Source organism: Trachypithecus francoisi, unplaced genomic scaffold (genome assembly GCF_009764315.1).
Source record: "Trachypithecus francoisi isolate TF-2019V2 unplaced genomic scaffold, Tfra_2.0 Lachesis_group5, whole genome shotgun sequence".
In the NCBI taxonomy this organism is placed as follows: domain Eukaryota; kingdom Metazoa; phylum Chordata; class Mammalia; order Primates; family Cercopithecidae; genus Trachypithecus; species Trachypithecus francoisi.
The window spans coordinates 95,991,708-96,016,381 of NW_022681470.1; the positions used below are offsets into that span (position 1 = coordinate 95,991,708).

Below are 24,674 nucleotides of genomic sequence, written 5' to 3' on the forward strand. Positions count from 1 at the left end.
AAGCAGAGAGACAGGAAATGAATCATTGACCCTATACTAGCACTAGGCACCATCAGACATAATACTCTCTTGTTTGAATCTCAAGAAGCGAAAACCGCAGTTAGGAGGCTGAGTGGCCCAAAGAAACAGCAAGGTCTCCAAGTCAGACACATCTGCACTTATCCTGTTGCTTCCCTCCAGCCAACTGGAGGGAAGTCACGTGCTCTCTCTCAGCCTTTTTAGTTTCATCATAAATACAATGTAAACAATAGCTGCCTCATAGGTGGTTGTAAAGGCTAAAGAAAAGATACGTGAAGAGTCAAGCCATGAATAAGCCCTCAATAAAGGTAATTATCATTATTGCCATTATATTATTATTATTGCTTAATTATAGCCATTTTTGTTACATCATGATGCCACCTAGTGGAAAAATACTCATTTCTGAAACAGCTTACAATGAGCCAGAATTATTTGGAGTATGAAATCACATAGGCTGATCATGTGACATGAGGTATGATTGAAAGGGAAACAGACTGGAGCTTCGGGCTAAGGTCCCAGTGGGCACTCCACATCTCTGTCTTCATCTTTCAATTCTGTTGGTTTTGTTTTTCTTGTTTATTTATCAAAGAATGCTATAAAAATAAAACAGAATAAATACTACAATTTTCTCTAAATTAAAATGTCAACATAAGCATAGGAGTGTCTTCCCCTTGACCAATGTGGCATTTCTATTCCCTAACCCTGGGACTGGCAGAAGGGAAGCAGGTACTATTTCCAGATTACATGATGAGGTCACTCTGAGGTTGTCTGGACAAAGCATTGTGTTTTCTGGGATGTCTGGAGACTGAGTTGGGCCACCTTTCCTGGAAAACACTAATCAGCTTGGAGGAGCAGAGTTACTAGGGAGGCAGTAAGTGTGTGTGAGGATCAAGAACAAGGAGCAGGTGGTACAGGAAGAAGAAATTTTATGTGATTCAGGAGCTGATGTTCCACAGAGGGGTTTTGCATGGGCATGGGGTTAGGAGCTCAGGGAGTTTGTACAGAACACAAGGTTGAGTCCTCTGAGAAGAGTTTATCTTAGCATCTCTAACACCACAAGGGAAGAAAGAATGTGAGGGGAGGAAACCTCAGAAAGGGAGGTCCATGTTTAGTTGGGTCCTCCCATCACTGCTCCTCTGCAGAAAGGGCCCAGGTCAGCAGCAGCCTCTAGAGCTGTGGCAGCAGCCAGAGTCCTTAATGGGCTCACACACACAGCAGTCAGGGTTCTAGGTCTGGTGTCAGTGGAACAGGCAGCCTGTGGTGGTTCAGTAGCCAGCCACCAATCAGAGTTGTAGCAGCCCCCAGAGCTGGGGCCACAGCAGCCCCCGGAGCTGACGCTGCAGCAGAAAAATACTGGAGGAACACATGGGGCAGGACACTGGGCTGCCTCACTTAGAAGTGAAGCATTTGGAGGGCACTGGAAAAGGGGCTGGTACTGCTGCTGGTTTTAATGGCAAGACATGTTGGGAAAGGTTCAGTCAACCTGAAAGAAAAAAAAAAAAAGAAATCAGTGCACAATACCAAGGACTATTTTTTTTTTCTCCTGGATTTCATAGAAACCTACCCCCTACAAAAAGCTGGTTCATGAACTAACTTCTACAAAGGAATTTGGAAACTGATTTGGAGGAAAGTAAGTCTAATAAATACTCTCTCTGACTTCAGTCCACTTTGCCTCTGCTGAGGTATTCTGGCCTTCTCCCTCCATGCCCTTCAAAGTCAGCCCTACATAAGCCTTCTTGTCCCCAAGGGAAACAAGGTAGTTTAGTCATTTTCTGACTCCTAATCTCAGGGATTTCTGATGGGAGGATAACATTTCCAAGAACATTCATTTTCCAATAAATAAATTGGAAGACAGTACTACTAAAAACCACAATGCCTGTAGGTTTCAGCATCCTTCCCCTCCTCCCTGACCCCCAGTGATACCTTCCTCTTTGCCTGCCTTCTTCTCTCCCTCTTTTCATACAGTCCTATCACCCCTGGAGCTGTCTTTGCCAGGCACTCACATGACTCAGTGGAGGATGCAGGAGCTGTCAGTAATAGTTGACAAGGCTGAGGACTGAGAAGCCCTGCACTGGAGCCCTTCTATCCTGGGCCTGGTGTCTCCCTGGGAGTGAGGCACAGCTGGCGTATGCAGAACAGTCACTTTCACAACCTGGGAGCAGGATGACTCTTGTCACACTCCTAGCCCTGAGGCTCCAGGATCTCCCCGGACAGAGTCCAAGAAGAATCTCAGGAACCAGAGATGACCCAGGTATCTGCTCCACAGGCCTGCTGCGAGCCAGCCATTCCACCTTCATGCATTCACTCATTCATTAATTCTGTAAATATGTATTATCTGTCTTGGGCTTTGGTTTTGTAAGATGCTTCTGTCATAAATATGAGCCAAGTTGCCTTGAGGACATAAATGTAAACAACGCACTATGAAACATTCTATTATGTGCTGTAAGAGGGCACCATGACCCAGCGATGGGCTCCTAAAAACTTTTACACCAGGACAATGTCACGTCCATTTGTATGTCTTTCTGCTCTTCCACATGCTGAAGGCAGAATCTATACTAGACTTTATTCATCTTCATGTCTCTAGGAATACCATAAACAGAGAGGGCAGCCTTGAAGAACAAATGAGTTAAAGATTGACTGACTGAATCAAAGAACAAATGACTGGCTGCTTTATAGACACATGGGCAGAGGATATGTCTTAGGATAACATTCTTTGGGCTTCAGAAGTGCCCTGAAGAATGGAACACATTAGGTTAAATGAGACATGACCCTTGGATGTGATTATCTTTCAATGCCTCCATAATACTCCATTAACTGTTAATATTCCATTAACAGTCCTACAAGGATACCATTCAGATGGAACATGAGGATGTACAAGCAGGTCAAGAAAGGCAGTGAAGCTCAGGTCACCAATGAGGGAAGAAAATCCAAGGGGCAGTGAAGCGGGGGGTAGGAGACAGCCTAAGGCATTATAGGGTCATGGTGGAGTCAGTGCTATGAGAAGCTGTGGGGGTGTAGAGGGGGAAATAACAAATGCTGCCATTTGGTCACAGGAGAGTTCATTGGACTTTGCTTTAAGGGAAGGTACAAGGGTAGAGAATACTCCGATATGTGAAAATCTATATTCTTGCCTTATGGATACATCTGAAACTAGAGACAAAATGACTTAATTTGGTGGATAGTTAATTTGTTCCACCTTGGCAGAGGCAATCTACTAAGTATTCAATATACAAGGATAATTATTTATTTTCTGAAGGATTCACAGGCCAGTGTGGAAGACAGAGAAATACACAGATAATTTCAGTTAGATAAGCCCTGAGAGCCACTGGAGTGTGGAGGGCGCATAACTCTGCCTGGAGCATGAAATAGGGACCTGGCTGATGCCAGGAGCAAGAAGGAGGGCACTGCAGTCATTAGGACCAAAGAGGTCCCGGGACCCCAGGCTTTCATAGTTGGACGGCAGGTGAGGAAAGAGTATGAACACTGCATAGAACGGTCAGCGTTAGCCAAAGAGAAGGCAAATATTAAGAATAAGTGGTGCATTGTTATTAAAGGTAGAGAAAACTCTATGACGCAGATGATCCCCATTGTCAAATGTTCCAGTGAGCCCACTCCATTTGGCTGTTTGGACATTAATTGTGACCTCAGAACATCTGATTTCAGAGAATTAGAGCAAACATCATGATTTAATCTTTCTACCAATGAATGGGCTTAAGTGATACATAATCAAGAGTTAGAAGACAACTTTATAAGGACTTAGAAAGGACAAATATGAGAAAACCACCCCTGAGAATTAAGAAAACAGAAAACTATTGGGACATAAAGCAGTATTCAATTGAGGGTCAAAAACGTGGAACTTACTGAAAGAATTTCAAATATTTACAAAGGAAGTGAATAATAGGGCTGGACCAGTTAAGGGAGGTTTGCTCAAAGGATCAAGGTCACTGATAGGAGTGGCCATGATCATGGTGATGATGTTCTTGTTAGTGATGAAGGTAAGTTTAACCATGATGGTGATGGCAAAAGAGCTTCACTGCATGAAATAAATGGATTCCTGAGGGCTTTGTGTTACAATAATGGCCGTGGTATTATAAAAAATGTGTGTTTGGCCTTTGTCCCTAGTTCCTGACACACAGCTCCTAAAACCCTTGGCAGTGAAACCCTTTTTGTTTCTCATAACAAGCCTCTTTAGGCCACACCTGAGTTTATGCTAATGAGACAGCTTGTGAAGGACTCCCTAGATAGCTTCAAGATTGAGGGCTGGTCACCAGAAAGGCCAAACACATGACTAGAGAGTAGGAACTTTCAACCTCACCAATAGCTGGTGATTTACTCAATCATGCCTACATATGGAACCTCCATGAACAACCCTGAAGGACAGGTTCCATAAGCTTCTGGCTACCAACCTAGAACATACTAATTTTCTGGAAGGATGGTGTGGCCAGAGAGGACTTAGAAGCTCTGTGCCTCATATCCATACATACATTGCCTTATGCGTCTCTTCCATTTGACTGTTACTGAGGTTCATTTGTTTTATAATAAACCAGTAATCATAGATAAAGCACTTTTCTGAGTTCTATGAGTCAGTCTAGCAAATTATTGAGCCTGAGGAGGGGGTCATGGGAACCTCTGAGTTTGTAGTCATTTGGAAACCCATCTGCAGCTGGCATCTAAAGTGGGGGCGCTCTTGTGAGACTAACTCCTTAACCTCGGGTGTCTGTGCTAGCTCTGGTAGTTAGTGTCAGAATTGATTTGAATTGTTGGACACTCAGTTGGTGTTGAAGAAGGCAGAATTAGTGCAGAAAACAAACATGCATTTGACGTTGAAAGAAAACCACCCAGCTATCCTAAACTCATTTCATCCTCACAACAGCCCTATGGTTAAAGCAACTATTTTAATCCTCTTTTTACAAAGTCTATACTAAAGCACAGAGAAGTTAATAACTTACTTCAAGGTCACACAACCAGAATTTTATTGAGATAACATATAGATTTCTAATTCATTTGTATCACCAATGAAAAATCATTTTCAATGACATCATAAAACACTTAAAATGACCTGTGTAAGTAAAAATAATTATTCATTTATATAAAAATATTCTTAGGCAGTGGTCTGAGTGTCATTTGGTTTAGTGAAATTTCAGCCTCCTCCTCTAGAGAGGAGGTCAGGAAACCTAAGGAGAAATTTCATAAGCCATTAGCACAAATGTCAGGCAGATATGTATGCTGTAGACAATGAATTTCATTGAATCCTCACTCCCAAACAAGTTATTTTGTGAAGATGATCCATAAATTGAATTTGGAAACTGATATGAAATGAAATTGAGTGCAAGAAAAGCTTTCTGTCTTGTGTTTCTTTCTCTTTTTCTCTTTCCAGTGAAAAATGCTAACCATCTTTCCACATGAGCTCCAAAATCTACCCCATGAAAGTCTTCCTAACTTGGAAACACAGCTGGTCATATGTTTGTAAACAATCCTTTGATGATATAATCATTCTTCTGCAAGTCAGATGGGTGTCTCTAAGAACATTTGTTGGAAGGGGATTAGAAGGAAAGAGATTGGAGGTGTAAACCTGAGCCCCTCAATTCCTGTGACTACTCTTGCTTTGTTCCTTCTCCTCTTCCTCTACCCCACTGCTCATGATGCATTTCTTCTTGTTACTCTCCTTCCCTAAGTTAGACATTCACAGCTCAATGGTCTGCTTCTGACACATATTTAGCAAACCAAGAGAAGTGGAGGGAGGTTGTCACTAACAAGGGTACATAAAAACAAGCCCAGACCTAGGTCAACTGCAGATTGAAGAATTCCCACACTTGTCCCTCCAAACCCACGTGACTTCTTCCTCTCTCCCTGCCTTTTTCTGCCCTCTCTCCATGCAGTCCTGTCTGGCACCCATGAATCACCATACAGAGCCTTCTTTGAAAACCACTGACCTGGTTAGTGGAGGAGCAAGGGCTGTCACTAACAAGGCTAAGGACTGAGGAGCCGGCACTGGAGGCCTTTTATCCCAGACTGATGTCTCCCTGGGAGTGAGGCACATCCTGTGTGTGCAGAACAATCACTTTCAATGCCTTAGAGAGGATGACCTCTTCTCACACTCCCAGCCCCAGGGCGCCAGGATTTCCCTGGACAGGAGCTAAGAGGAATCCCACAAGCTAGAGACTACTCCATACATGCTCCATAGATCTGCTGCAAGCCAGCCATTCCACCTTCATACAGTCACTCATTCATTATTCCAATAAATATGTATAGTCTCTCCTGGGACCATAATTTTGCCAGATATCAATGACACAGATGATGTATATTGCTCTGAGGACGTTATGGTCCCAGAGTACAAATGTGTAAACAAATGTGTAACAAATGTGTTACAAATGTGTAAACAATGATTTGTAAGTTTTTGTACCATGTGATTTTGAACTCTTGTCCAGGTCTCATACAGCATTTCCCCAAGGTGGTTTTACAGTCTTTGTACATGTCTGTCCAATCTACGAACAGTATGAAAGTATGGCATGTTTTGTTAGCCTCCATATTCCATGTGTTTTTACAGTACCTGGCACAATAAACATAGGAAAAAGATTAAACATCAGGAAAGAGGAAGGCAGATGTTTAGAAAGCACTGAGGCAGATACTCAGGTCATAATGATGCAGCCTCTTGGCTTTTAGAATCCCTTGTATGAAGATAGATTCCCAGGAAGGTATAGTGTTATTTCACTAACACAGAATAATAATTCCTGAGAAATAAGTTATTTCAGAGCACAGCTCTGTGGAAATGAGACCAGGTTGGCAGAAGGTGGACCTAGAGGAATCCACGTGAGCATGGAAGTAAAGGCTTTGGGGAGCCTGATGGCCCCTAGAGGGCAGTGGGCACATGCAGGGCTGGTATTGCCATGAGAGGAGGGAGGGGGCTTGAAATGTGAATGAATTAGAATAGAGACAGACATTATGTTGAACTCGGAAGTTCTAACAGACTTTTTATTTGGGAGTTGAAGGTAGGGGCTGAAAGTGCTTGAGAATTAGAATAATTGCATTATTGAGAATGTCCATAGGTAGATACTTTTAGAGAAGGGAAATAAAATAAGATATAAGTGGATTTAAGTTGACATTGATTCACACCTACTAGCTAGTAAATACATGGTTAAATTGCTGTGAATAAGGAGTTAGCACTAACTTAAGGAGCTCCTATTGTAGTTAAGGTGCTTTTTTTTTTTTTTTTTTTTTTTCAGAGAACAGAACAGAGCGATCCTGTGATAGGGTTTTGCCAGGGCTCAATATAATAGGCAGACAGAGGAGAGTGTCACCTAACACAAACTGGATTGCCTCCTTGGTAATTAAATAACCAACGAAGACATGCAAGTGGAGAAGGTTACCAAAAAAGAGTATGCATGCTGAGAGAGAGAAAAAAAGGCAAAATGAGAGATAGAACCAGGCACAGAACCTTATGGGTATTCCAACTTTTAGTGGGTAGGCAAAGGAGATGTAAAAATTAAGAAGTCTAAGAAAGAAAGTTGAGGCACATAGCTGGAAAAATAAAGAGAAAATCATGGCATTTTGAAAAACAATGGGAAAAGAAACTTCAATAAAGGACATTATCTCACTTTATCAAATGCTATGGAGACAGAATCCATAGTGACATTGGAAACAGTAGTTTCACGGTGAGGGCTAAAACTGCCTTATAATTTTGGAAAGAAACAGGAGAGACAAGCAGAGGTCACTATTTCAAAGAGTTTAAGAGATAGATGAACAATGAGTTTTTTAAAGATGTAGAAATCACAATTTCTATACGTAGAAGTAAGCTCACAATGGCAAATTTTCCATGTGATGTGTGATGTTGATTCAAAGAACTACAGCAGTTCAGAGAGATTGATTTTTAAGAAAAATCCTTGAATTTTTAAATAAAAAGCTCTAATTTTAAGGGCAGGGGTTTTTAAAGAAAGAGCTACTTAAAAGCCAATGACAACTGATGAAAATGATGGTGATACTGACCCTAATTATACTGCTGGTCAAGAGAAGCTTGAGCTGACATTAGAGACACAGGAGGTTGAAAGAAAAGAGGAATCAGGGCACAGTGGCTTACGCCTGTAATCCCAGCACTTTAGGAGGCCGAGGCAGGCAGATTATGAGGTCAGGAGTTCAAGACCAGCCTGGCCAACATGGTGAAACCCTGTCTCTACTAAAAATACAAAAATTAGCTGGGTGTGGTGGTGGGTGCCTGTAATCTCAGCTATTGGGGAGGAAGAGGCAGGAGAATGGCTTGAACCCAGGAGGCAGAGGTTGCAGTGAGCCGAGATCGTGCCATTGCACTCCAGCCTGGGTGACAGAGCAAGACTCTGTCTCAAAAAAAAAAAAAGAGAGAGAGAGTAAAGAAAATATGGAGGTGACTAAAACAGGTGGGAGGTATTTCAGAGTATTAATTTAAAAGGATAGTTTTGGGGTCAGTGAGACAGTGAGACTTAAGTTGACATTCCTGCTTCTTGAGAAAGTTGTGCAAACTTAAGCAAGTTACAGTTAGGGTACAGTTTCATTGTCTTCAAAATAGTGATCATAGTTCTGCTCATCTGTAAGCATGAAGTGAAATATTACCTATAAAGCACTGAGTACAGGACCATGCAGGTAGCTAGAACTCAAAAGGTGGTACCAACTTCTACGTCTACTATTCTTACTACTCTACTGGTTATTATTGTTTCACCTGCTTTGGTATTTTAATAGGCATTATTCTGCCTAGTAAGGCTCCTTTTTCACAAAGAAATGATATTACCTGATATAATTAGAACTGTTGATTTTGTTCTGTTTTTCTTGTTGAACTCAACTAAGGCCATATGTGAATATTTATGAAGTTACTACGTATGGCAAAAAAAAAAAAAAAAGAGAGAGAGTTAGGTGTGTCTCATTCTATGTCACTTATTAAACATATTTAATGTGCAAAGTATTGCAGCAGGTAATATGGAAGTTTCAGAGAGACTTGGAAACCACACTTATCTTCAAAGATGTACTTATAAAGTTTACCATCTAGAAGACCAAACAGACAAGTACTCCACCATTCTCTACAAAATCAAGGTGTGACTAGGGATAGAATCTTAGCAATGAAAATAAGCAGGTGAATGTAGAGATGTGGAAATCTACACTGATAGCTACAGTGTGCAAGAATGAGACACAGAGAGGTGCAAAATAAGAGGATTCTGGCAGGAAAAACTTCTCCATAACTGGAGGAATAATAATTTGAGAGCAATGAAGAAGAGATGGTTGTACAAGGTAATTCAGAAAGAGATATACATCTCCTTGCACTTAACATAGAACAAAAGGACCACACATTGCTCTCTAATTGAATCAATGATTCTAAATGTTGCAGAATTTCAGAGAATAAAGTTTTTCTTATGGGCTGAAAAAATTAAAAGTTATTTTTAGCAGAATTTTAACTACTGAATATTACAATAAGATTGACACCAGTGGTGGTTGCATGATCTTAATTCAGTGGACACAACCATTGACAATGACTGAGTCAAATAAATATATTATAACCTGAGTATTCCCCTTTATTTCTTATAATACTAAGAACTACCTTCTTCCTAAACTATGTATTTGCCAATCTCACAATTAAAAGTAGAATAGTTTACCTAAAAGAGTGATTTTAAAAGTCAACTATGATAAAAAAACATTCTAGTTATAATAAATGAATTTGATTTTCTTTTACATACTGAGGCCCAACTTACTCTTCTTAAGATTTTGAGCTCATGCCTGTAATCTCAGCACTTTGGGAGGCAGAGGCAGGCAGATCTCCTGAGGTCAAGAGTTCGAGACCAGGCTGATCAACATGGAGAAACCCCATCTCGACTGAAAATACAAAATTAGCCGGGTGTGGTGGCGCATGCCTGTAATCCCAGCTACTCGGGAGGCTGAGTCAGGGGAATCGCTTGAATCCAGGAGACGGAGGTCCAGTGAGCCAAGATCGTGCCATTGCACTCAAGCCTTCCAGCCTGGGTAACAACAGTGAAACTCCGTCACAAAAAAAGGAAAAAGATTTTGAGTATGTCTTAAAGAAGGATTGAGAATTCTTCTCCTCACCTCACCCTAAACAATGAAGAAGTCTTGACTCTTTTCAAGATACCCGCAGGCATATGGATTTGTATTAGGGCATGGACATAAGGACTCAGGGGAATGAGGGAAGGGCACAGGGCAACATTTTTACTTTGTCCTTTTTCCAGAGGAAGAAAGTAGTTTGTTCTTACTGAGGAGATACGGTCAGATATTTCCACCTAGAAATAAAGAATACAGATTCCTTTTCCATAGATCTCTTCATTCACGGCCAGACACTTTCCAGGAAATATGCAACATTTTCTGACCTGCTAGGGTAGGCAGCAAGTCTAAGAATTGGCTTCTAATAGGAAAGAACACAGCTCTATTCAAACCTGCTTTACAGAGAAGCTGGGTCTGAGAGAGACGTGAATAGAGAGATAAATAGGTTGAGGGCAAAGGTGGGTACTCAGTTACTTCTGAGCTCTTCTCCAATTCTGTATCCACATTGGACGACTAGATTGAATGAACTCTTAGCATTTTGTTCCAAAGGCCTGACTCACTCTCTTCTTCAGTTTTAGGCAGTAATAATTAAGGATAATATCTATGGAACATCTACTGTGCACTAGAGCCTCTGTAATCATTTTATGCTACACATCTCATCTAGTCTCTACAGAAGCCTATATACTAAATAGTGATAATAAATATTATCATGAGCTTTGTTTGCTTGTTTGTTTGCTTGCTGAGATGGAGGGTCTCATTCTGTTGCTCAGGCTGGAGTGCAGTGGCATAATTATAGCTTGTTGCAACCCCTGACTCCTGAACTCAAGAAGTCCTCCTGTATCAGCCTCTCAAGTAGCTGGGACAACAGGTGTGCGTCACCATGCCCAGCTAATTTTTGTATATTTTGTAGAGATGGGATCTCACTATAATGCCCAGGCTGATCTCAAACTCCTGGGCTCAAGTGATTCTCAAATCTCAGCATCCCAAAGTGCTAGGATTACAGGCATAAACCACTGCATCCAGTCTATTTTTCGGATTGGGGACATGTGAAGACTGAGGCAAAAAGAGGTTAAGTAACTTGCCCAAAGTTTGAGAGTTATTAGTGGCCTAGTGATTTAAACCCTGGCATGCTAACTCCAAAACTATAAAACAACATTACCACCCTAACTCTTTTCTGGCAGTTTTTCTTCTTAGTTCATTTTCTGCCACTATAACTGAGTATCTCAGACTTTGTAATTTATAAAGAACAGAAGTTTATTTGGCTCATACTTTTGGAGGCTGGGAAGTCCAAGAGCACAGCATCACATCTGCCAAGGGTCATCCCATGGTGGAATATGGAAGGCAGAAGAGAGCACATGAGACAGAGTCACCAGGGGCTGGACCAACTTGATTTTTATTTCGAGACAGGGTCTTGCTCTGTCACCCAGGCTGGAGTGCAGTGGCACAATCACAGCTCACTGCAGCCCTAATACCCTGGACTCAAGTGATCCTCCTGCCTCAGTCTCCCAAGTAGCTGGTACCACAGGTGTGCATCACCACACCTGGCTAATATTTTTAAATGTTTTGTACAGAAGAGGTTTCACTATGTTGGCCAGACAGGTCTCAAACAATCCTCCCACCTCGTCCTTTCAATGTATTGGAATTACAGGCGTGAGCCACCACGCCTGGCCCAGATTCACTTTATAACAACCCACTCTCAAGATAATTAACCCACTCCCATGATAACAACATAATCCATTCATGAGGGCTGTGCCATTCATGAGCCCTCATGACCCAATTTCCTCTTACTAGGCCCTACCACTCAACACCGTTGCATTAGGGATTAAGTTTCCAACACAAAAACTTTTTGGGAACACATTGAAATCATAGTGCCTTTCTTCAAAATTTGGCTTTAGGAAAGAAGGCTGATTCGCTAAACATAACTATTTTTCATAAGCAAGTACATGGGCCCTTTGTATTCTGAAGGAATGTGCAGCCATCAGAGTGCTGTAGAAATCACACACAATATACAAGGCACAAAAATCCAAGAAATTCCCATGAGAAGAGTTCCTGTGCTTCATGAAATGTAAATTAATTTCTGTCTTTCTTCCTCCAACTCCATCTTTGACTCCCAGTCTCAGATACCTTAGCAAGCTCCTCTCCCCTCACTCCCTTCCCCTGTCACACAGCCTCTATTTTAATCTTCAAGTTGTGGAGTGAAGCTCACCTCACCCATAAAGCATATGTATGTATATACAGACACACTCTAGGAGAAGCACTACTCCAGGGTCCAGCAGAGCAGACGTTCTGACTGGTGATGGCCAGGGCATGGCAGGAAAAGCATGGGTATGAAACCGGAGGGCATCACCCCCACCCCGCAGAGCAGCAGAGCCACCCCAGTCAGTGCCCACTTCTAGGGTACTCCTCTCTAGTGAGCCTGGGACCCTAGGGACCTGGGGTAACAATGAGAACCTTGATAGGTCTGCATAGTTTGAATCTTAGAATTCTGTGCTTCTTTTCTGACTGCTGACTCACTTTCATTTTTGTAGTGAGTTTAATGTATGGCACTCTCCAACAATACTCAGAGGCTAACGATAATGATGCACAAGTTAGACACATTGTGATATTTACGTTTTTGAAACCTTTTTCAAGAAAACATTATTTGAAATAATGCCCACAATGGCTCAGATAGTCTACAAATATTAATGTCATTCAGTCCTTAAAATAACACTGCAAGGCTGATAACGATATTTGTCTTTCACAAGTGAAGAAATTAAAACTCAAAGAAGTTAAAATATCTTGTCTCAGTGCAGTAAACTAGTAGGTGGTAGAAGTAAAGTTATAATTTAGAGGCATTTGACTCCAAAGCTTGTGCTCTTTTCACTCTGTCTCGCTGAGAATTTAGAAGGGTAAACTTTATATAATATATTTTACACTACAAAGGGATTGGCATTAGAATTGCTGGCATTGAAAAGATACCTGTCAGTGCCTTTTGTGGAGATGTTGATTATAATTGAGTTAAATGGTGGGAAAGCATGCCAATGTCCAACACATATTAGATCCTCAATGGTTTTTAAGGGGAATCTATGGTAAACATCAATAAATATTCTCATAGGCGTGTCATGAGATGGCTCCATCAAACATCCAATGGCCCAGAACTAGCCCTGGAATGTGGAACTGCATAATAATTAGAAGGGCATAGGCACTGGAAATATGTAGATTCTTTTTCTTATCTCCATGAGAAAGTAGCTCAGATCTTTAAAGATACAGTGCTTCCTGATGCCTATTTTCTTAATGATATGAAAGATGAAACTGCTGGAAATGGAAATGTTCTTTTTCAAAAAATATACTCCATAGTTGGTGTATATATCTAATGTAGCATTTCTGTAAAACCAGCTCTTTTGTGTGTGTGCAACTGTATATATGCATGTGTGCGTGCATTTACACACACTCACACTAGTTAGGAATAGGAATTACCAAGCAAAAACTAAAGAGAAAATGAGAGAAAATAGGAACTATGGAAGAGTAATTTGCTTTTGCTCTAAAGATAAAATCAACATAATCAGCCTTTCCTTTTGCTCACCTTGCTTGATGAGGACAGAAGTCAGAGCCCAGTCCCCTGACGGTGTGTAAAATTGAATAGTAGACCACCCTGGAGTCAGCTAGACTCACTCTCAGGGGAGGCTGAGCTGGGAGAAAGCAACTGCGAAAGCTTGCCGCCGTGCTCTAGACACCCGCCGCTGTGGACTTTGTCACAGGTGGTCCTAGAAGAGGAGACCCTCTGGCCTCTGGCAGAAGCAAAAACAAATCGTCCCCGCTGGGAGACACTTGTGTCCTAGGCAAGTTGTTTTCACAAGTACATTTTCAGGTCAGTGACCCCTCACTCTCCTCTCTGGCTGAGGAGCTTCTCATCTCTTGAATGTCATAATAGACTTTTCATAGGTTGTCCTGACCTCCAGCAGATGTTGAGCATCTTTCCTCTCTTCCCATAACGTCTTGTTTGCTATGTTTATCATTTTGTTTTTGTTATCTGACATGCTGGTTCAGTCAGGAGACTGTGAGCTCCTCAAAGGCAGAGACCATGCCTTCTTCATGTTGGTGTTCCCCACACGCAGCACTGAGTTCAATACATGTTACCAAGTGAAAATATAAACCCTTCCTGAGGGTCTGGGTGAGGAGTGGTCCTGTGTGTGAACAGGCAGGTAACTTCTGAGATGTGTGGCCACACCCACCTCAACCTGGGCTTTCCAGAGCCCTCTTGGTTTATCCCCAGAACTTAAGTTCCCAATAATGGAGATGATGCCAATCATGCCTTCAGGAAGTCTGTCGTGGAAGGAGCAACTTATTCTGAAGAGCTTTTGCAATATGCAAGGAGGAACACGAGGCTCCAGAGGGACCAGGAAGAGAAGGATGAGGAAAAGAGAAGGACACAGTGGAACCAAGAGACACCAGCTGTCGCAGACACAAGGATGGGATCTGCATACAAAACTCCTGTTCTGGATTTTGTCCCACCACATACTTAGTCACCTGGATCAATTCACTTAACTTCTCTGAACCTCCGTTTCCTCACCTGTTATAATGGAGCAGTTATAAATATTTACTATTGCATATGGCTGCTTTTTAAATGGAACACTGGATTTTAGATTGCTGTATAATACAAAAAGAGCATGTGAAGTAGATTTTACCTTGCAATTTTTTTGTTTGTTTCTTCGAGACGAAGTCTCAGTCTGTTGCCCAGGCTGGAGTGAGTGTAGTGGCATAATCTCAGTTCATTGCAACTTCTGCCTCCTGGGTTCAAGTGATTCTCCTGCCTCAGCCTTCCCGGTAGCTGGGACTACAGGTGCCTGCCACCACACCTGGCTAATTTTTGCATTTTTAGTTTCTGCCATGTTGGCCAGACGAGTCTCGAACTCCCGACCTCAGGTGATCCGCCCACCTCAGCCTCCAAAAGTGCTGGGATTACAAGCATGAGCCACTGCACCCGGCCTCCCTTATAGTTTTTAGTTATCATTACTAGTAGTATTTAAAAGGAGACCTGGAGAGAAAAGGATGCACAAAATGAAGAGAGGTTGAAGATAAAAGACTTTGTTCATTTGATAGGAAGCAGATTCTCAAATGCCATGAAGGCACAGAAGCCTTCCCTATGTAAAATTTACATTCTAAAGTAGAGAGAAAAAACACACACTGGTTGAGAACTAAGGCTCTGAAGTAAGATTGGGTTAAAATCTGAGCAACAATTCGTGTGGTTTTAGGCGAGTTAGTTAACCCTAGGAGGCTATCCTTAGCTATAAAATGAGGATAAAGCTTACATCTACGTCTTGGATTATGAATGAGAATTAATCACTCTTCCAATAAATATGCATTAACTATTTGTTATGTTATGTTATATTATGTTATGCTATGCTATGCTATGTTATGTTATGTTATGTTAATGCAAGACATTGCTCTTGGCATGAGGATACCAACAATGAATAAGATACACAGGACCCTTGACATCAAGGTGCTTCCATCCTAACAGGAAAGGAAAAACAATTAATAAATGAATATATAATGTAGTATCAGGCAGTAAAACAGTCTAGGAAGAAAAATAAAACAGGGTAGGATGAGGAATTGGACGATGTACTCTCTGAGACAGGGTGGTCAGAGGACCTGGCACTGTGACAGGCTCAATGAACAGTAGATAGTGTTTAGTTGACATTTTCTGGTCTGAGAAATCCACAGAAGCCAGGCCCAGGAGTCCTTTCTGATGCTCCCTGAGTAATTAGACTGGATTTACACAATACAGGAAATCTCCATAAACACTTGAACGGGGGAAAATTTATTCCTTTATTTGACAGGAATATATTGAGTGCCATCCTGTGCTTGGCATATCCATAGGTAAATCAAAGCAAACAAGGCAGGGTGCCCAGTCTAGTAGGTTAAGACAAACAGGTCTCCCAGCAGAACGTCCATGTAAGCTGAGCACAAGCGCTGGTCATGAGGATCTCCGAGAATATGACTCACTGCCCGCCTTTCTCAGCCCTTTGGTGCTGCACATACTACCCTGCCTCCTCTTTCTCCCCCGGTGGCCCAGCCCGCCCCAACACCCATTTGTTTCACACAACAGACGTGCTAAATCAGGCCATATGCTGCCATCAGCTGGGTGGAGATCCTTACACAGATGACAAAGAAACATATCTGATCATGACATTTTCCCAAGCCAACTTCTGTCTGAGGACCCGGTATAGATTCCCCTTTTTTTCTCAAGCACTGGCTCCAATCCAGGAGCTATTATTCAGGTGCCCCACTTCTTATGCTCCATTATGGGGAGCAAGTGGTGATCTCTAAAACCACTGCCCCATTTCTAGTGTCTTAGGGAGATACTCTCTCTGAACTTTGAGGAAGATTCAAAGAATGGGAGCTACAGAGTATTAGAGGTAGAAAAGGCTCTTAGTGATGGTCTCACCCAACTTCCCCATTTTACAGAAGAGGAAACTGAGGTGCAAATAGGTGAAGTGGCTTATTTAATGTTACAGAAAGAATTTGTGGCAGAGCTGGTATAAAAACAGAGGTAGGAGAAGCTGGGAGACAACAGTCACTTGTAATGTCAGGTTACACATTTTCATAACTTTGTCTGTAATGAAAACCTTCTCTCACTACATTTTACCATAGAACTAAAAATTCCAAACCATAAATCCCCTTAATACTTTTCATCTAATATGATTGTCACCCTCTTAGCCTCTAAGTAGCATTTCATATTTCCTGTCGGAGCACCTCCAACCAGGAATAGGAAAATGGCTTAACACATTATGAACCTGTTATGTGGAAGGCATTATCTTAGGCGGTTTAAGACACAATCTCTCTGAGCAGAGAGACCACAAACTTGCCTGGAGTCATAGGGTCAGTAAATACACGTGTCTGACTCAAAAGTCCAGATCTTACCACAACACTGACAACACTGGCCTTCTCCCAAAACCTGCCGGCTAATTTAGACCAGTGTTCCCATTGTTCAGATAAGGAGAACATCACATGCGGAGTGACTAACGCAGTGCCTGGCACACATCATAGGCCCTCAATAAATAAAGTGCAGGTCTCTGTCTTTTCCTTTAGGTGTCAGGAATAAACAGATTTGAGTCATTTGTCTTATGGGTATTTACTAATATTGGCTGTACATTCACAATATGTATATAATATACATGTAAGACACAAAAGTTTAGATGTATGTAACTATGTTTTATTTAGTAATTTTGTGAAATATTACAAAGTCTCTCTGCAGGTATCAGCCTTACTTGTCAGGAAATTTGGCAGAAGTATTTTCCTGCAAGAGAAATCATCCTAAAAACTATCTTACCCAGGCAAGTGGGGTTAGGATTCTACTCAGCAGACTTTTCTACTCCAGAAATACTATGGGAAAGCAGATTCACAGTAGATCCCAAGATAGCAGCATCTCAGCCTGTTCAAGAAATCTCTGTTCAGTTTCCCTGGGGTTTCGTTCCATGTTTTGGACTTGTCATTGTCTCTAAATGATTTACTGTTAAATCTCCAATAAATATTGTAGAGGTATCAAGAGTCAGGAAGTTGGCCGGGCGTGGTGGCTTACGCCTGTATTCCCAGCATTTTGGGAGGCCAAGGGGGCAGATCACAAGGTCAGGAGATCGAGACCATCCTGGTTAACATGGTGAAACCCCATATCTACTAAAAATACAAAAAATTAGCCAGGTGTGGTGGCAGGCTCCTATAGTCCCAGCTACTCTGGAGGCTGAGGCAGGAGAATGGCGTGAACCCGGGAGGCGGAGCTTGAAGTGAGTAGATGTCGTGCCACTGCACTCCAGCCTGGGCGACGGAGAGAGACTCCACCTCAAAAAAAAAAAAGCCAGGAAATTTGGATTATCTTACATTAGAAACAGTGCATCAAGATTACATGGCACATGTATATATATGTAACAAACCTGCACGTTGTGCACATGTACCCTAGAACTTAAAGTATCAAAAAAAAAAAAAAAAGAATTTGACGTCAAAATGAGAGACACAGAAATTGACGTTAGTAGGAGCTGAGTCACATTTGTAGGATCAACTTTTATCAAAAAGGCCACAGACTCCTGAAACTGAAGTCCTTGTGATTTTCTCAGTTTGTTTTTCCTGAAATTCAAGTGTGCCATTTCTTACTTAAATCTGTGACTACTCCATTTCCATTAAATCCTTTGTCACCTAAAACAAAAACAAAAACAAAACAAACAAAACAAACAAACAAAAAAACAGAATATGGTAGAACTTTTGATTAAACAAAAAATGTCTTGAAACTGAATATTCTGAAGGCCATAACTCATCGGTTTTAAAATGAGACCCTGAAGTCCTTGTACCGGGAGGCAAAGATCACCTGCTGCTGGTGCTGAAATGCACCCTACTCGTCTTATGGCCCAAGCTGCCATCTCACAGACATGAAAACCAGACCCAGAGAGGGGAGTTATGCATGGCAGGGCCAGGAGAGAACCAGGTACACTAATGCTCTTGGGCAATTGTTTTAGATTCTCCTTTATATGCTCTAAAAGTATATCTATTTTTTTTTTTTCTGCAGCGAAAATTAAACTTTAAAAGGCACAAATCACATGGCCTGTTTGCAACCTGGCAGTGGCTGCTGGGATGCCCCACACTGAGGCTGCCATTAGCCCTAGGCACTTCTGCGCCTTTCTGCTTCAATTCTCACTCTCTCATCACCAGGCCCTTACACTTGTTCTCTGCCCCTCCCCCTCCCCGCAACAGACCCTGCCTGTGCCCTTGCCTCTGCATGGAAAGGTCTTCCATCACTGCTTTGTTAGTAACTCCTACTCAACCTTGGGGTCAAGCTGCACTTGCTCAGGGAAGTCTTTTCTGATCTTCCCGACCATGTAAAATGTGCATATTACAGAGTATTTGAAACGCTTTCTTCATAACTCTAGTCCTAGATGCAACTTTCATTTGTTTATTGAATTACTTGATTTTTAAAATTCTTCCTCTCTGCTGTAAACTCCAAACCAATAGAGATGGTACCCAGAATGACACAGAAGTTCAATGACTGTATATTAGATAAATGAATTATAATCTGACAAGAAAGTTGTTATAGACCCTTCACACTGGCCAGGTTACTGAAGGTTTCTCAAGCACTGGTCTCAGGCTGCTCAGTGTCCTCTACACTGTGTAAGAGCAAGGTCATGCTGCTATGTGTTGGAGTCACTGGTAGGTGCTCTCAGAACTCACCTGGATGCCTGGAGGACCTAGACTTCAGGGCTGATGCTTCTCTTTACATTGTCTTTTCTGCATATCCACCTAACACACAATCAGGGCTCCTGCGCAGGTTTGGGGTTATATAAAGCTATTTCTGCTCTAATCCATCTCATATCTCCAAATTCAGCCTCCTAGTTCATGGTAAACAGAGACTTTATTTGTTTTCAATATGACATTAGCTTTCTGGGGTCCAGATGGTGGTTACACGTGTGTGTTCAGTGAGTAATACACTTATAATCTGTATGCTTTTCTAGAAGTGTGTTTCATTTTGGTAGAAAATGTGAAAACCTTTTTAAAAAGCCTTAACAGCAACTTATATAGTAATAATAAGAGACAAACAGAGACAGAGAGAAAAACAGAAGAGAAAGAAAGAAATCAAAAAGGGCAATTTAGAGGAGTGGTTAGATAAATCTTTGAGCAACCACACTAAGAAAATATTAAAAACCAAACAACAAAAGAAAATAAGATACAACTATATGCACTCACCAAAATTTATGTTCAACATTCATGTATTAAATGAAAACAGCTAGTCATAGGGCAACATGTATTATGATCCTATATAATAAAACAGAAAAGTCTAAGATATGCAATCAATTAAGATGTACTAATGTGTAGGTTTTTGCTCCTTGACTTTTTCTTCCACTCATGCACCCTATTAAAGAAAATTATATTTTTGCCTTTTGAGCTTTATAATTGTGCTACTGAACTAGATGTGTGCTGCCTATGCACTGTAAGCCAGGACAGCCAACGTATCTCAAATCCACCTTTCCAAAGACATGGTTTCAGAGATATTTATGGGATAGAGGAGCAAGGTAGTTCAGGGCCTGGGGAAAGGCAGTTGGACGCGAGGAACAGTGAGGCAAGTGGCGACCTGCACATGCATAGTCGAGCTTCATGACTCTTCATAAGAAACATGTTCAGAAAATGGTGGTATTAGCATAATCTGAGGGAGGAGCTTCTGACCCTCTGACATCAAAAGGTCACCTCTCAGGCATTCTTGCAGGCCCAGTTGAAGGGTCAGTGGTTTCAGCTTGAACTAGAAAACAACCAACACCAAGTTCTTAACAAACAACAAGGGACCATCAGCATGGTAACTTATGTGTCAGGGATGTTCTCTAAAAGGAAGCTAGCAGATTGCTTAGCTGTGTGACTTTTAGCTACACAGGTTTTAAGATTAACTAGAAGTAAGTAACTAAAAGCAAGCAAAGCAGGTTAAGTTTGGTGAGCTTCATCAGGTTAGCTCTTGGTTTCAACTACATTCCTCCCTCTTGTACAAAGTCAGTAGAGTGAGTTAGAAAGAGCATTAGAACAGCTGGAGAAAAAAGGAGAGATTTTATTCCTTGGTTAATTCCTGTGGAGCAGAGAATACTAAGATTGGGTAAGTACAGAGAGAATTAACAAGGGAGACAGAAAAACTCAAATCATTTACATAACCAGTAGCAGAACCAGGTGGGACTGAGGAGGAAAGGAGAGTGAGCAAGGAGAGAAAGAAATCAAAGAAGCCACAATGTCTGGATGTTAAGAACATTTGGGAGAGTTTAGTGAGAAGCTGATGAACAGCTATGGAATATGAAGGAATTCAAAAGGATAGAAATGGGATTTTTAGAAGTATGCATTGGATTTTAAAGAGGATTCCCTACAATATTTTCAGTGCTGGGTTGGGCTTTGCAGATACCATTCTCTAAAGAGACCAGACCACAGGGAACTTCAGCACCCCATCCTCCTACACTGCAGGACCCAGTTGGTACAAGAGGGAAGTGTGGCCCTGGCCAAGGCAGTTTCATCCCTGAGCGGGTTTCCAGTGACTGGACTGCAAGTTTAGGGAGTTTGGATGAAGGGATGGTGTGCTGTTTGTGGAGCTACAGGTGTTTAGACATTCAAAGGCAGCAGAGTAGTCAAGATGACCTTCTGCTAGTGTCCAGGGTTAATCCATGGAGACAGTTTAGAAACAAACACTTGATTCCCTGCTCTTTTTCATTCATTCCTTTATACATTCATTTATACATCACCAAACATATTGTCTCCTATGAACCAGGCCTTGTGGGGTTGTTTTAAACACTTGTTGCTCCTCTATTTTTAATGTGTGTATTTTGGAATCTCTAGTTACAGAAGTCCACCCCAAATTCTCTAGAGCTAGCTAAGCAATGGAGAAGAAAGAGCTAACTAGGATAAGGGGCCCAGAATGGGACCCAGAAGCCCCTCACACAAGATTCACCTTCCTTTGGAGATGGCTCACTTACTACCTAGACTGACCTGGTGAATAGCTACCCACTTCAGGGGACTCCTAGCCTCTTCCCTCAGGCCTTCAACCTATAGTTTCAAGAGAGCAAGCCTGTCAGATGAGAAAATGTAATTTATAAAGTCCTGCATGGGTTCAAGCCCTCTGCACAGTGGTAGGTACATGGTCCAGTGATACTCCTGAGTGGATACAATTTCACAATCCCTCCAACACCCGAGAAGATGAGAGTCTCTTCATGGTCAACCCCGCTCTGAGACTCATCAAAGGGCAGCACAGAAACAGCCCCAACCCTCAAATCTCCATTATCAGATATCAAATGCTTCTAACTTGCATGGGAAAGTTTATTCACAGTGTTCTAGAAGGCATGGGGCTCCCAGGCTGGGATTTCACCAGCTCAGTCCGCTTGTTCATGTTCGTGAAGATCTTTCCTCTAGCTGAGAAACAAGAGTAAGAATAGAAAGACACAGAAGAGTGCCTGATAGAAAAGCATAAATATGGACCAAATAAACAGACAGAAATTACCATGAATTGCATTCACAGCTTTATTCATGCCAAAGTTTGGGGATTGCGCTAACTCTGGCAGGCTGCCTTGGTAGAGAAGCAAAGCACAGCGGCAAAGTGATGAGGTTCTACCTCACCGGCAATAACAGAAAGGGGGCCAGAAGCTGGTGCGTGTTCCAGAAGGGGTAGCAGGGCAGTGCACTCCAGAGTTGAGCTGTCGTATGTTTAGCAGCAGCAGTCATCCTCATGGTCACAGCATGCAGGACCTCGGGACCTCATGGGGATAATTCCCAAACAGCAGCACCCAGAGCTGCCACATCCACAGCCGCAGCCACAGCCCCCAGAACCACAGCATCCAGAGCTTCCCGAATTCTCACAGCAGCCAGACGATCCTGTGTTGCAGTCCTGGGGCCGCTGAATCCAGCGTCTCAGGGGACTCACCCCGAAGGTCCGGGGAGCCAGACAACAGTAGCTGGTGGAACAGGGAGCAGAGCATGGGTCAGGGGCACAGTACTGGGAGGTTGAGCCACTTGCAGGAGCTTGAACATAATAGCTCTGGCAAGGAGAAGCACCCTGGACACAGCACGTCTGGGTCTGGCAGGGAGCTGGACTTTTGAAGTAGGTCGTCTGGCAGGGAGCTGGGCACTTCACATAGGTTTGGCAGGGAGCTGGGTATTTCACATAGGTCGTCTGGCAGGGAGCTGGGCACTTCACGTAGGTTTGGCAGGGAGCTGGGTATTTCACATAGGTCATCTGGCAGGGAGCTGGGCACTTGACGTAGGTTTGGCAGGGAGTTGGGTATTTCACATAGGTCGTCTGGCAGGGAGCTGGGCACTTCACGTAAGTTTGAGTCTGGCATGGAACTTGGTACTTCACATAGGTTTGAGTGGGGCATGGAGCAGGGCCCGTCACACAGACAGTTTTGGTCTGGCATGGAACTGGGCATTTCACAGAGGCACCATTAGTACCCTGCCCAGCCCCTAGTCCCGAACCTTTCACACAAGATGGAGGGAACTGTGGCTGCTTCTGCTGGTCACACATTGTTCTGTGGCTTTGCAAAATCTATAAAGAAAGGTTTCGTTAGAACTGCAAAACTAGGAAGGTTTCTAGGGGAAACCTTCAACATCCCCTTTGAATACAGTGATTTGCAAGCAGGGCTTTCTTGAGAAGGTTGCAGACATCCAGAGGCTGTATACTTGGTAGAAGGTAGATTCAGAGCCAGGGACTCTCATCTCTCCTCCTGTGCCTGTACCTGGCTATGTGGCTTGGTACAAGTCACTGCTCACCTCTGGGCCTCAGTCTCTATATTGGGAAATGGAGGCTTGAAATGGTGCTACCTGTGTTTCTATCCAACTCTCCAAGCCTCCCCTCATCTTACTTCAGTGTCTGCATTGTGAATTACCCTTTGGAAATTGCTGCTCCTAGGTGATTGCCTCCTGCCACCAATTCTCTCCAGGGTGACTTCTCCTCTTCCTCCTGCCCAGACAAGGAATACCCAGTAAAGGCAAATTTGTGTCAATGGACCCTGAGCCAACATGAGCCTCAAGCTGTGCCCAGTGAGGAGCAAAGAACAAGGCTAAATTTGAGCAGGTTTCCACCACGTGCTCCTCGAACCAGTTGGACTATCAGTTGGCCTCATTAGCCCATGGACCCAAGAGAGGACTGCACAACCACACTCAGCTAAGGGGATGGGGAGCCAGTTCTCTAAAGTCCCTTCTTACACAGGAATACCAGCTCATCTTGCCCCCTCCCTTTCCTCTCATACTCCAGGCTCCAAGTTTCCCACCAGCATTGCCTTCAGCCTCCTTCAGCAGATTTCCTCAGTGTCTAGTCCTCACTCACCCTTCATCCCATAGCTCTCATTTCACCCCAGCTTCACCAAGGCTCTGTTTCTCACCATGTCTTTATCCAGTATAGAGACTTACCCTCTTTGCTGATAGGAATAAGACTGGAAGAAGCCAGTGATTTGAAAAACTGGCAGGTGGGGAGACCTTTTATAGGGCAGCAATGAGGCAATTTAATGGCATCTAAATGAAGCACCAGAGATCACAAGGAGGAGGGCTGGCATTGCATTGGCAAGATTCCTCCCCAGTATGCCTGGCTCCTCAGTCAGAGGCAGGGCATGTCTGTGCTTGACATTGGGTTTTCCCAAACACTAGATAAATGATTCCTGTTCCCTTCTTCAGGAAACAAGTCAGTCTCCTTTTCCTAGAAGTTATCAGTGATGCCTATGTGATCTGTCTCTAATGAAGCTGTTTCTAGGTCACTTGAGTCTTCAAGGACTTATCCAAGGTATAGTTAGATTCTCAATTTTTCATACACTGTGCCAAAAGCTAAGTGTAGCTTAGATAATCTAACTAAAATTGAGAATCTAATCTACAGCTAAGTGTAGCTTTTGGCACAGTGTATGAAAAATTGAGACTTGAACTATAGATTCACTTCACTTCAGTCAGCCTAACTGAGTGTTCTGTGGGCTTCCAAGGTAACTTCTGCTGGTCTAGGTTGCTGAGCGGTTTGGCCCAGTGGTCTCTGGCCCAATATGACTGCAACACCTCCAAGAAATGGTTTGTTTCATGGAATATCAGGTTATTCTAGGTTCATTTGGAAACTCGGTGGGTGCTTGATGATCCTAGGCTCCAGGCTGGGGTCTAGACTGCCTCCGTTCAGCCTTCTCATGCCCCTTAGG

The 24,674-nt window shown here is 42.7% G+C and overlaps 1 protein-coding gene across 1 annotated transcript; it reads right to left on the minus strand.

Annotated features, from left to right (window-relative positions):
• Nucleotides 1–22,011: 22,011 nt before the first annotated feature.
• On the minus strand, nt 22,012–23,950 carry CUNH1orf68 (chromosome unknown C1orf68 homolog). The gene is made up of 2 exons (XM_033195748.1): nt 23,914–23,950; nt 22,012–23,050 (listed from the first exon to the last, which is right to left on the minus strand). The coding sequence occupies exon 2, from the start codon at nt 23,027–23,029 to the stop codon at nt 22,214–22,216; it is 816 nt and encodes a 271-aa protein (XP_033051639.1). The 5' UTR covers nt 23,030–23,050; nt 23,914–23,950; the 3' UTR covers nt 22,012–22,213.
• Between the last annotated feature and the right edge of the window lie 724 nt (nt 23,951–24,674).

What these genes read in the sequence shown, in the direction of transcription:
- CUNH1orf68 (XM_033195748.1), bottom strand. Translation starts at nt 23,029, where the DNA reads ATGTGTGACCAGCAGAAGCAGCCACAGTTCCCTCCATCTTGTGTGAAA.